The 12,663-nt window shown below is 54.7% G+C and overlaps 1 protein-coding gene across 4 annotated transcripts in view; it reads right to left on the bottom strand.

Annotated features, from left to right (window-relative positions):
• Positions 1 to 35: 35 nt before the first annotated feature.
• The window catches only part of RNF220 (ring finger protein 220), a 231,446-nt gene continuing 218,818 nt past the window's right edge, over positions 36 to 12,663 (bottom strand). For all 4 annotated transcript variants that reach the window (XM_057708648.1, XM_057708660.1, XM_057708639.1 and 1 more), the window contains 7 exons: positions 6,962 to 7,058; positions 6,670 to 6,756; positions 6,479 to 6,534; positions 6,289 to 6,367; positions 2,019 to 2,127; positions 1,797 to 1,871; positions 36 to 1,057 (listed from right to left, as the gene is read on the bottom strand). In XM_057708648.1, coding sequence (XP_057564631.1) covers positions 986 to 1,057; positions 1,797 to 1,871; positions 2,019 to 2,127; positions 6,289 to 6,367; positions 6,479 to 6,534; positions 6,670 to 6,756; positions 6,962 to 7,058 — 575 coding nt within the window. In that variant the 3' untranslated portion in view covers positions 36 to 985. The remainder of the gene's footprint in view (positions 1,058 to 1,796; positions 1,872 to 2,018; positions 2,128 to 6,288; positions 6,368 to 6,478; positions 6,535 to 6,669; positions 6,757 to 6,961; positions 7,059 to 12,663) is intronic.

Below are 12,663 nucleotides of genomic sequence, written 5' to 3'. Positions count from 1 at the left end.
CATCCACCCCTCCGTATACACACACAGAGGCAGCAGCTGTTTATACTGGTTTAATCCATGTCAAATGTAGTTTACAAAGGGAAAGGACAAGTACCTTTGTATAGAATATACAGACACAGCATCACACCATGGGGCCCACAAGAAAGGGCAGGGGAGACAACACTTCTTCCTGGGAACAGAGCTCTAACCCCAGGAAAGGTTCTCCGCAGAAGGCTGGGTAGCCAGGGGCACCCTCATCCAGCCCCACTATCAGCCCCTGCTTCAGCTCGGTTCCCATTTCCTGTGCCTCCCCCCTCCCCCAACTCCTTATGAAGAGCCCCAGGAGCTAAGACTAAGGAGAGGATCATGTCCCTTGGGGCATGTGCCCCACGTCTGGGAGAAGAAATATACACCACTTAACACTGAGCACATGGGAGAGGGAAGGGAACCACAGGAGAGCAAGAGGGAGAGGGAGCAGCAGAGGCAGGCACCTCAAGAGGTGGATGGGCCGAGCCCCCAGCCAGCCCTGAAGGAGGCACTGCTTCCAGGTGTTCTTAACAAAAGAAGAAAATCATACAACCAAAGGGGAGGGGACGGGGAAGAGGGCGAGGAGTTGTCCCATTTATACACAACATTGTAAACATACACGGTCTATATTACATGTGCTTCAGTCTGGTGTTTGCATGTCTGTCCGTCCGTCTGTCAGTCTGGGGGCTGGATCTCAGGAGCCTTGCCTGGCTACTCCCCCCACCCCCACCTCCCTGCCCCACCCTGGGAACAGAACCTGGAACAGGTATGGTCCCCAATCTTGGTGGGAGCCAGCAGGCAGGGCCTGGGCCTCAGCCTCCACTCTGGCTCCAGGGTCCTGTGTGTGTGCGTGTGTGTGCGTTCGTGTGTGTGCGTGTATGTACATGGGGAACCTGTGTGCAAGTATGTACAAGGGGGGGTCACGTCACAGGTGGGGCAGGTGGGGCGCTTGAGGCAAGGCCTGCCTGGGGTGGCTAGCTCACAAGTAGATTCTCCGCAGGTCTCCGGGCGCTGTGATGGTGTTGCACTGAGGGCAGAGCTTCTTGGCACCCTGCAGGGAGAACAGGGAGGGCTCTGGTTATACCCTGGGCCGCACATTTGCTCTTGTGAGCACCTGGGCCTGCAGCCACATCTCCGTGAACCAGCTGTGTGCTGCGACCGCGGACTAGTCCTGTCCGAGGGAGGCATGGGCGGTCTCTGTGAGCAGGGAGGCACGCTCCTGCGTTGGGAGGACGCCAGGATCAAACCGCCTGGCCAGGCCCGCAGTGGGAGCCCCGGTAATGAGAACAAGGCTGGGTCCAGCTGTGGCTGCCGCGGCCCTAACGAGATTACACGCGGCCTTTGATCAGGACACAGAGCCCACGTCCGGGCCTTTTATTGCTGTCTCCGGGCGACATTTTAATGGCTGCTCCTGAGCGAAGAACAGGGGCAGGAGCAGAAGGAGCTTAGTAATGGGAGGGGGAGGGGCGAGGCCCTGGTCCTGCTTACCCACACCCAGCCTCCTCCTGACCCGGGATCTTGCTGCTCTGTGTGATACGTGGGCCTGCTGGGGTGGGGGCTGGGGGAAGGGAGCAGGCAGAGAACCCAAGGGCAGGGAGAATGTAATAAACCTGGGCTGGGGGAGGAGGGCAGTGAGCTTGGGGGTGGATATCCAGGCTTCGGGCTGTGGTCTCTGCTTCTGCTCCCCCTGCTCCTCGCTCCTCCTCCCCCCAGGCAGGCTCAAGCATAAGCATGGACATCTGGGCAGTACCCCAAACGGCCACCCACTCCTGACCCCCATGCCACTTCACCAGGGTCCGCAGCCAGCACTCCTCACAGTGCACATGCCAACACTGGATGGACGTTAGGGGCATCGAGTATGAGTCCTGGGGAGAAAATGGGCAGAGAAGGGAGGGGTCACTCTGAGGCTGTCCCAGGCTCCGAAGGGTCCAGATCACAGGGCAGAGACCCTCTCCAACCCCCAGGGAGCACCGAAGCCTGAGCAGGGGCACCCAAGGTTCCCTTCCTCTCACCATGCAGATGAGGCATTTGTAACGGTCCCCACGGGATAGCTGCCGTTCAAGTTCCCTGACCCGAGCCTTCAGGGCCTCAAACGTGGTCACAGCTGAATCTTCGGTGATTCTGCAAAGAGGATGGCATAGTTGGGCAGGCAGCAGCCTGGCATCCCTAACCTGAACCTCCAGCCCACACCTCCCCTGCATTCCAGAACCACATAAATAGATGTCTGTTAGACATCCCTGCCCCTTCCACCCCACCCATAGCCTAGATCCACAGACCCCACATTCCAGAAACGCACTGCTCACCCGCCTTGTTCCTCCACCTCCATCCTGGTGAATTTCTAAGCCCGATACAAGGGAACCATTCTCAAACCGCTCCTTCCCAGTCACTCCCGACATCTAAAATCTGTCATCTAGCTCCTGATATCTCTGGCATCTCCACTTCTTTCCACCGCTACCATCCCTAGTCCAGTGCTCATGATTTCCTCTGTGCTTTACCCCACCAACCTGAACGGCCTCTCTGCCTCCAGTTCCCTCACTCCATGCCATTCTGTTCTAGCACCTAGAATTCTGCAAACCTGACCACTTCTACTTCCAACATTTTCAGCGCCTACCTCAGAGTAAAGCTCTACCAAACTCTCCACAAGCTTACAAGGGCCTGCTTGGGTGGTCCCCGCCAGAGGTCTCCCTCAGTGCCCTGCCACGCACTTTATGCTCCATGCATGCCAGACTCCTTAGTTTCCCCACACACCCCACCATTTTTCACTCCACTGGCCTCTTAGCACTTTCTGCTTCTTCTGGATCACACCCACCTCCTCACTCACTAGTTCTATCTCATCATTCAGGCCTAGTTCCCATCTCCTCCCAGAAGCCTTTTCCAAGCCCCTAGCTAGTACCCCATTGGTGGCTGCCCCTTCTGTGCTCTTCTAGCTCCTGTACTGGACTTCACCACAGCAGTACAACTGCAAATGTCTGTCTCCTCTGCTAGACTCACTTCCCTGAGGGCAAGCTGCTCACTCCACCAACAATGAATGGACATTAGCCCCATACTAGGCACGTGAGTATGAGTAAACTTCTGCTGAAGAGCGAGCTGGTCAACCCCCAGGGAGAGTGAGAGATGCAGGGACTGATGAGGCCCACATAATATAGGTCCCTAGCCTACCTCAAGGGTTCCTGGTTGCTTCTTCATAGGCATGTCAGATGTCTTGGTGGTCCCCACCCGTTGTCCAAGCCCTGTATAAGGTCCCTACAACTTCTGGAAGACTCTCTGAGCTGCAATACTGAACAGGGAAGAGCTAGGACTTTTCTAAAGAGTGATCCCTCCCACCCCTCCTAAAACAAGTCAACAGAACCCAGAGAGGCTCAGAGGGGGAAGAATGCTTCCTGGAGGAGTCGAAAAGATGGCACTAGAGATGGGTTTCAGGGAATAATAACGACAATAATACAAATAACAGAGCTAAAATTTATTAAGCACTTACTAAATGCCAGGGACTGTACTGAGGGATTAAAAGTTATTATCTTATTTACACCTTACAAAAACCCCATGAGGAGATCCTAATACTCCCATTTTATATATGAAGAAACTAAAGCACAGAAACATTAAGTAGCCTGCCCAAGGTTCACAGAGAGTGGGGGAGATGGGATTCAAACCCTGGCATACTGATTCTGTGATCAACCAGTAACTGTGTGAGTAATCATTACTCTACACTGGCTATTCCAAGGAGGAGACAGGCCTCCAGGCTGAGCCAACAGTGGGAACCAAGGCCAAGAGGCCCTATAGCCCATCTGGCTGAAAGGCTCACTTGAGGGTAAGCAGAAGGTGCTACACTGGGAAGGGAGACTGTGTCCAAGAAGACCCCAGATGCCACAATCAGAAAGGGAAGTTTATCTTACAGGCAATTTACAGGAAATTGTTGAGGATGTTGGAAGAGGGCTGTAAACAGTAAGCGCTGAGGTTTAAAAGGTACATTTAATCAGCTGAGCTAGAATCACAAGGGTGGTGTGTCTTGCCAGCTTGGGGTAGACAGTAGGCCCATAAAGCCAAAACGCTTACAGGTTATCTGTCCCTTCTGGGTGTAGGTGGTAATGTCCCTACATGGGTAGGATGGTGGGAAACATTTCAAGGGCAGCAATGAACTTTGATCTCTGACCTTTCTCTCTTAGGGCACTAACAGTGACACAGAATGGGACTTCCTGATGGCTGTGTCCCTGTATCAGGGATGCTCTAGATCCATCATTCTACAGGTCCATGATTCTCTCTGCCTTGCCTCTCTCCAGGGAAGCTGAGAAAGGCTCTGACTACAACTCTTCCTGGCACTGGCAGATTTTCTGGGAATATCCATTTGACTTTCCAGCTCTGGAAAGCCTTTACCCTCCCCTCCTTCCTCACAAGCGCTTGCACAGCTGGCTCCTCCCTCTGGCATTTTGCCCAATGCTCTATATGCCACCCCCATCTGGATTGCTGGTAAGTTCCTGACAAGGAGACAAGGATGGGTAGCTGTGTTCCCTTCCTCTCCAAGGACCAGGCTGATCCTATGTGGTTATTTCAAAGATTGGGAAACCAAGGCCTGGAGCTGGGGGCAGCCTACCCGAGTAGAAAACTGTCAAACCCCAAACCAGAGAATGAGCTAGAGCTGGGACGGTAAAAAGGATGGGGCCAGGAGAGAATGAAGCCATTTCCCACTCCCATCTCCCAAAGCTCCAAGGCCACATCCAATTTCAGAGCCCACCCTATCTTGGATTTGCTTCGCACATAACTGGCTTCTATTCTTTGTTCTTGAGAAACACCCAATCCTCCAGGCCCCTGACCCAGGCAGGCTGTGAGCTACTCCTGACCCCCTCTAGGGCACGGGGTGGAGAATTTCTTGGAAGAAGCCGTATCATCCTGCCTTTCTCCTTCCCTAGGTTGTGAAAAAGATCTAGGACGGGAACCCATAATGTGTACTGGGAAGAGAGACGTCATGGGGACTGAAGGGCCCCAGTCTTCGCAAATCCGGACCCAATGGAGATCTCTGCACATGACTGAGCCAGGCCCCAACTCATCCCAGAGCCCCGCCCACTGATGCCTACGCTCACACAGGTGGGACAGAAACCCCAGCTCCCCGGCCCTCAGCAGGTAGGACCTTCATGGATGGCCACTGGCTCTGGCCCCCACCTCCCCCTCGGGCGCCATCCCTGATTAATGATCTTGTCTTTCTGATTTATGAGCAGCCCCTCCAGATGAGGGTGGGCGCCCCTTACGGCCCCGCCCGCCCCGCTCAGCTGGAGTAGGAGAGAATTATTAAATAAACATCCATACGTCATTCCTCCCCCCCACAAGCTGGCTGCGCCGAACCCGTGCGGCCCGCTCCGGCGCTGACACGGAGCAGCTGCGGTGATTCATGGGCAGCCGGGCCCCGCGCTGCGGCCCATACATCATGCCAGCAGCACGCGCGGCCCCGGCCGAGATAAACTGATCAACCACAACGGGCTGGAATGAATTTATGACAACACAAAATGGAGGGAAACAAATGGGAGGTGACCCTGGGCCACCGACCCGGCCCTGCACCGGCCTGCAATCCACTCTCCTGGCAGCAGGCAAGATGGAACACTGGCCCTGGAGTGAAGAGGCTGCCTTTTAACCCCGGGCAGCCTAGCCTGAAGAGGAGGGAGAGGTGGATGCAAGGAGTTAGGCAACGGCCAACAGCGGCAGCTCCAGGCAGACAGAACTGGACAATGCCGCCTCCTGGGGCCAGAACTGGCCTTGCCTGGGCTTCTGGAAAGACAGTAAGGTGCCCTGCTGATTTCAAATCCTGGTGGTTCCTGAGGATCCAGGCCAGAGGTTGCCCAGCCCTGGGGGAAGTGCTAACGGATCCCCATTTCCCCTGCCAGAGAACACAGGCCAAAAATTCCGATCAGAAGTGATGAGACCCAATACTCCTGCCTAAAACCCACTGCAAGCGCCATCCGGGACAAGAAAAATGAAACCAATTTAGCTCCCGATTAAGAAACAGAAACTGGAGATGAATCAAGTGTGCTGGCTGGGCTGGGCAGCCATACATCACACTCCCCGGGCCGAGGCTGCCGCAGCGGGCAGGCAAGCAGGCAGGCCGGCCGACTGCTCCTCTCTCCACCAAGGCTCCCGGGGCCATGGCCCAGCGATCAATTCACAAAGGCATGCTCAGCACCAGCTGGGCTCCACCGCCGGCTGTGTGCCCAGGGCAGCAGGTCTTCCTACTAGCAAAGGGCCCCCCTCCCTCCCACTGAGCGGCGGTACCCCAGGCCTCCCTCCTGGCCAAACACTCACTTCTCGATGTCACTGTTCTTGCAGGTCTTCTGCATGGCCTCCTGTTTGCTGCTCTCACCGTTGCTGGTAGATGGCATCTCTGCTGGGACAGAGAGGCAACTCACACTCTGGCCAGACTGGGCAGCACAGGTGAGGGGTTGAGTCAGTCACTACCACAGCCCCATCACTCCTAATGTGGCTCAGGACTTACCGTCACTGGCCCATTTAGAGAACTCAGGTGTGATGCGTGTGCTGGGAGGGCCACCACTAGAGGAAAGGAGGAAGAACAAAGTGAGCCCCAAAGGCAGGCAGGATAGCCCTGAGGGTGGGTACTGGGTTGACACGCACCTCAGGGCTTCCCATCCCTCTATCCCACACGCCCAGGCCTGTGCCCACACTTGCTTTAGGACTGCGCCCCGGAGTGCCTCTCTCTCCTTGGCTTCACCAGGCTCCTCGCCTGTGCAGGGGATGACGTCAGCCTCTGTGTATCTGGCATGGTGGTCAAGGACAATGGATCCTAGTTTGCGGTGGGCCATGAGGGTTGAATCCTCAGGAGGGCTCCCCCTGGCCCAGACTGAGACACTGACCCTGGGGGGGGTGGTGTGGATGAGTGACTGGAGGTGCTCACTGCTTTTCTGATTCCCTTTGGCCTGTCCCAACAGCCCCACCTTGTCCCGCAGTGCCCCAAGGATACTGTGGCTTCCCATACTCCAGAGTGTCATCCCCATCCACATCCAAGTCAGCATCACTGTCCGGATTCTCTTTGCCGCTGCACATGATGAAGCCAGAGCCTGTGGGAAGCAGGATGTGAGGAGGGCCTGGGGCTAGCAAGACGAGGCCAAGGGTATCCCTTCTGTTCCCCTAGGGAGGGGTCAGGTTTGGGGTTAGGTGAGGCCAGACAGAAACTTGGGCTTGGGATAGAGAGAGTCAAGAAACTTGTGTGCTCTTGACTCTGACGTTTCAGTCCTTTTCACTCTGCATACCTCAGCCTTCTCTGCACTGCGTGCTGCTCCAGGTGATCTCTACTTGTAAACTAGCCCATTCACACACTAGGTCAGGTCCTCAGGAGACACCTAGTCTAGGCCTGCTGTCCACCTGTCTTCCAGGTCTAAGAAGAGCAGGAAGAGGACAGAGACACCCAGGTCTACAAGGCCACCCCCACCCAGGACCTGGGCATCCCGTGTCCCATGGTCCAGCCTGACAAGTCTACCAGGGGAAAGAGCTGGCTGGCAAAGGCCCGTCAGAGCCATACAGCAGGACCCCCAGCCAATGTCCTGATTTTGGCCTCTAGGCCCTTGCCAGCAAAAACACCAGGCAGCTGTTCAAATATTTGGTGTCTGAAGCGCCTGACATTAATTATTCATCCCCACCTCACTCAGCCCAGATTCCTGGACAAGTGCAGTTATAAAGGGATTAAGACGGGATGGCTGAGGGAGGACAAGCATGCACACATGCTTCTCAAAGCAGTCCACAGAAGCAACCAGGCTGGGCGGAGGCAGGGCCAAGGGCCCGGCAGGCAGCTGACCCCACTGAGGTGTATCTGGCACAGCCACCGGCAGACTCTTGGCCAATGGTGGGGGTAAGGGGGTGAGCTGCTGAAGCTACTCCAGGCCCACTCACCTGCCATGTGGTCTGACTCCCAGGACCACCCTTCCTGAGAGTCCAGGGCCAGGGACCACCAAGCTGCTTCTCCCTCCCCATCCCTGCCTTCTCCAGTGGTCCCGGTCTCGGACCACATCACAGGAGCCTGTGGCGCAGCCCCTGCAGGGGACAAAAGGGGCTGAAAATGATGGGATCTGGGGCGAGTGGAATCAGAGGTGTGAAGCAGCTCAGGGTTCTGCCCAATGATCTCAGAAATTTCTTGTCCATTCTTCCCACTTTCAGGGTCTTACACACTCATCAGGGCAATGGGTTGTCATGTCGCTCGTCTGTTCCTTCACCCTATTGCCACAGAGCCCTGACCCTTCTTTGCCCTGTTCCAACACTGTCTGCAGCTCCCCTCTGCACACACAACCAAGTCCCACCTCCTCACTGAGACCACTAAGTTCTGGATGCCCCCGCTTCTCCACCTTCCCTCTTTCCCTCATTTCCCTCCATAAGCCCCATATATACCGACAGACTACTTACTGCACCTCAAATGTCACCCTGTCCTGCTCATGCTCTCCCCTCCACCTGGAATGTTCTCCACCTTTCAAGCCCATTTCAAAAGCACTTTCTTCCTGATCCTTCTTCTCCCTCCTACACCTCTGGTCTCTGGTCTCACAAAGGTTCCACCCATCCCAAAGGTAAGCAGCACCAGGGAAAAAGAGAGGCCAGGCACTGCCCAGGCTCCAGCCCTCCCTGCCAGTCCTCATCTGCCCTCCACACTCAGGCACCAACAAACGCAAGGCAGCAGGCAGGTCAGCAGCGGGGCCATTAAGCTGAGAAAACACCAAGTTACAGCTCTGTCTTCTGTTCACGGCCAGGTGTCCTGACAAGCAATTCCCGCCTTGTGGGTGAGTGGCACCTCTATAAACCCTCTGACAGTTTGGGAGACAAACTCCACCATCAATCAGAATGTAGCCATCAGGTTCACTTACAGCTTGCGCCCCCCGAGCTCTGCCAACAACCCTCCCCCAAGTACATGCAGCTCAGCAGTCAGCCTCACATCTGTGGCTTAGCCAGGCCCTGCCCAGCCCTGCCTTGTGGGTGGGTGAGAAGCAAAGCCAAGAATCCTGGCACCACTCCTCAGCCCAGTGTGGTTCCCATGGCAAAGCTGAGAAAATGGGGCACCCCCAAACTGCCAGGAAAAGTCCCAGCTTCTCAACACATAAAGCAGCCCAGTGGCCAGAAGTCCTTGTCTCTGCTGTCTCACTGCCTGCCAGGCCTGGACCAGGTCTCGTACTCCAGTGGAACATAGTTATCTTTTCCCAAGTCCTGCATGTTTTCTCATGCCCCCATGCCTTTGTACTTCCTGTTATCTCTGCCTAGACATGTCTCCCTCTTGGTCTACAGAACAAATTCCTGCTCGTTCCGCAAGTCTTGGCTCTTCTCAATCATGCCTTCTATTCACAGTGCCTATACACAGCAGCTGCTCTATAAATACTTCCTGAATGAACGCCCCTCAACATTCTCTCAGCCTTTATTGAACTCATCCTCTGCCTGGCTTGCCACTGAGGACAGTGTTTCCAGATCTGATTCCTACCCTCAAGGTGCTGACATTGGTGACTGGTGACTTCCCCAGACATTTCTACACAGGGGTCAGTCCCTTCCATGGCATCCACCCAGGCTCCTGTGCAACTCCAAAATCATATTTATTACCATGTATTGTCACTGTCCCTTACCAGAATGAAAGCCCAAGTCTGTGTTCTCAGTGTCACCCAGCACAGAGCTGCCCAGGCCCACAGCAGGTGCCTTGTAACACACCCGAGCAGTAATGGCTAAATGCCAACAACACTGTTCTATTAGATCCTGGGAGCCCTGTGCCAGAAGGAAGGCCAGGGCCTAATTAGCTGGTGGCCTGGAGAAACCTCTCAGGCCACAACCTTACCTCTCAGACCCCAGCTCTTAGGTGGGAAGTGACCTTCTGCTCCTCTGACCAGCCTGGCAGGACGGAGAGCACAACACATCTTGTTTGCCAAGGAAAAGGCCTGTCTCTGGTCTGACCCCATCCCCTAGCAGAGACAGATGTTAGGAACCTCTCCCTACCCCCAACAGGTGTTCAGAACAGGTTGCTGCCGCCAATTTCACTCTTGTGCTGCCCTAGCCAGCTCCAACCTCCTTCCCAGCACATTAAACTTTATTTTCTTAATGAAATGTCACTTGCTGACTTCTGGTAGAATCATAATAAAAAGAAACGGCCATAAAGCTGTTTTATGCAGACAGCGCCCCCGCCAGCTTGCGCCCCCCGCCCTGCTTTGAGAAGAAGGCTCCACACTCATTTTATGTTCTCAGCTGCTGGAATATCCCAAGCCAGTACTCAGAGGCAAGATGGCACAGAAAACTCCTTTCCAAGCCCCTGGCTCCTGTTCTGTGTAGCTCCAGGGATAACAGGCAAGCTGCCACTCCTGCTGCTACTATCCAGGGAAGGGACTTTGCCCCGGGCCCTGCAAGATGACCCAGAGTACCCTTCAGTCACCAGGGAGGCCGCCTTGCTGAGGCTCAGCCCCACTGCATTGTGGCACAAAGGGCTGGGCTGCCGCCCACAGGCAGGCTAAGCCTGACAGTCAGTGATGCTCAGCAGTGGGGGCCCGGTCCTAGGAAGGTGGGCAGTGCAAAAAACGTCTCCCCTCCAAGTGGACACGAGCAATAGAGAGGGAGAGGGTTAAGTGCATAAATGATAAGCAAAGTCTAAATTTTATAAAAATGACCCCTTCCTCATAAACTCATTTCTTCTTGGGTCAAAGAGAGGAAAAAAAAATCAGCGTTAATTTGATCACTTGATCAATGATTGATTGAGAAACTGGAAATGCCCGCTTACTGGGGGCAGTAACGTCCTAGAACCTGAAACCACAAAAAAGGAGCCATCGATTTCCTCACCTGCTGCTCCCAACAAAACCAGAGCCCAGGGGGAAAGGAGTCCTGGGGCCTCTGGAGGCCTGTGCTCTCCAATGGGGCGGGGAGGGAGGGGCGCCACAGCAGCTTCCGGAGTTTCACACTGGAATTAGTTACAGATGCAGTTACGGCGTCTTGTGTAAACGCCATCGATTGGGGAGCTGACAGTCTGGGGAGCTGCGATGCGGGACAATCAATCGGCCTGCAGTGTCACCTGCCACCTCGCTGAACAGTTGACAATGCAATTATCCAGTGTGGAGGCAGGGAGTTGGCGTGTGTCAAACGCACTTAGCCACTTTCCGGGCCTCCTCGATAACGCGTTTCACTGCCTCACGTCAGGAGAGACGCAGAGAGACAGACGCCGTTTAAAACCATTGATACTTGCTCCTTCTGCCTGTACTCCCTCTGTCCCGGCTTAACAATTGTGTTCCAAAAGGCGATTAAATCCCCGTCAGTCGCCACAGGGGACAGAAGGTGCCCTGCTCCTCGCCACCTCTCCTCGCCCCTCCCAACCAGGCAACAGTTATAACTAAAGGTGGTAAGGAGGTAGAAGGCGGCAGCCCTAACGCTCTCCATTCCAAGACTGCCTCCAGCAGTTGGCTGTTTCAACACCTGTCACTGACTGCACCCAGCAGCAGGGCTGCACTGGGGGATGTTTTTAGCATCTGGGGCTCCTGTCTTTGAAAACCAACACACCAAAGGAGGCAGCAGCTAAGGCCAGGCCAACCTCCCCATGCCACTGGACTCGCAAGGCCTCTCAACCCTTTGACCCATAATCTGGCACTGAAAGTTTTATCAAGCAACAGCCACTAAGATCTGTGCTGCCCTGTCTTCTCCATGGCATCTCATCCCAGGCCACATGGAATCAGCCTAAATCTAAGGCAAGAACTTGAGAAAGATGCAGTCCCTAGGCCAGGACTGGGGCAGGGCAGAGGCGCTGGACAGTGGGTTCTTTTAGTATCATTGCTGTCCCCCTCCCCTCCACCTGTTTGATTCAAAGGGGCTCAGCGTTGGATTCCAGGGATACATTTCCCTCCACGGCTCAAAGATGGAGTCGCAGCACCTTCCATTTCCTGTGCCGTCACCTGGGAAATCCATCTCACCACTCACATGCCCATCACATCCCTGTCACCTTATCTGAAGCTAACCATTCCTTGTCCTCTCTCCAGCCTGTCCATTTCAGATATGATGAGTTCCAGGGTCCCCCAATCCAGCTGGGTGAACTTTCACTGGCAACCAAAATGGAAGGGACCAAAGCTCCCACCCCAAGTCTCTTCTCCGGGACCCAGGAGCTGGAGATAGGCAATGAGGAGAGCTGGAGCTCATTCGTCACATACCTCCTTTGACTATGGGCAGAAGTGGGTTTGTCCCCAAGGGCTGTATAATTAGGTTTCTGCTCTTGCCCAGCCTAGATATCCCTTGCTCTGCCCAGGGCTGACATGGGGCACCAGAAAAGCATCTTTTTACTAACTGCTGAGCTCTTTTAGGGGAATGTTGGTGAAACACTAGGGTCTGTGTACTGCCCTTTATGCAATTATTAACTCTGGGTGGGGAGAAACAGCACCAGTGGGTTGGCAAACCTAAGGTTCAGAGAGGACAACCAACAGCTTAGGCATGCAGTCCAGAGTGCCTCTGAGAACTGGGAAGGCCAAAGCGTTTCCTAGACACTGAAAGTTTCTTCCAAACTACCCTCCTGAAACCTTTATCTCTTCCTTTAGACTCTTAAAGATCCACTTCCAGCTGGACCTATCTCAGTGCTTACCTGTTCTGTTTGGTCCTTCGTTTTGTCCTAAAATACCAATTCCAAGTATTCCCAGGCCCAAGCTCTCTGGGCCTCACCCTCAGTAACCATAGGTTCCTACC

Source organism: Hippopotamus amphibius, chromosome 1 (assembly GCF_030028045.1).
Source record: "Hippopotamus amphibius kiboko isolate mHipAmp2 chromosome 1, mHipAmp2.hap2, whole genome shotgun sequence".
Classification (NCBI taxonomy): domain Eukaryota; kingdom Metazoa; phylum Chordata; class Mammalia; order Artiodactyla; family Hippopotamidae; genus Hippopotamus; species Hippopotamus amphibius.
The sequence above is the reverse complement of the archived record's forward strand: the minus strand, read 5'-3'. Positions and strand labels throughout refer to the sequence as shown.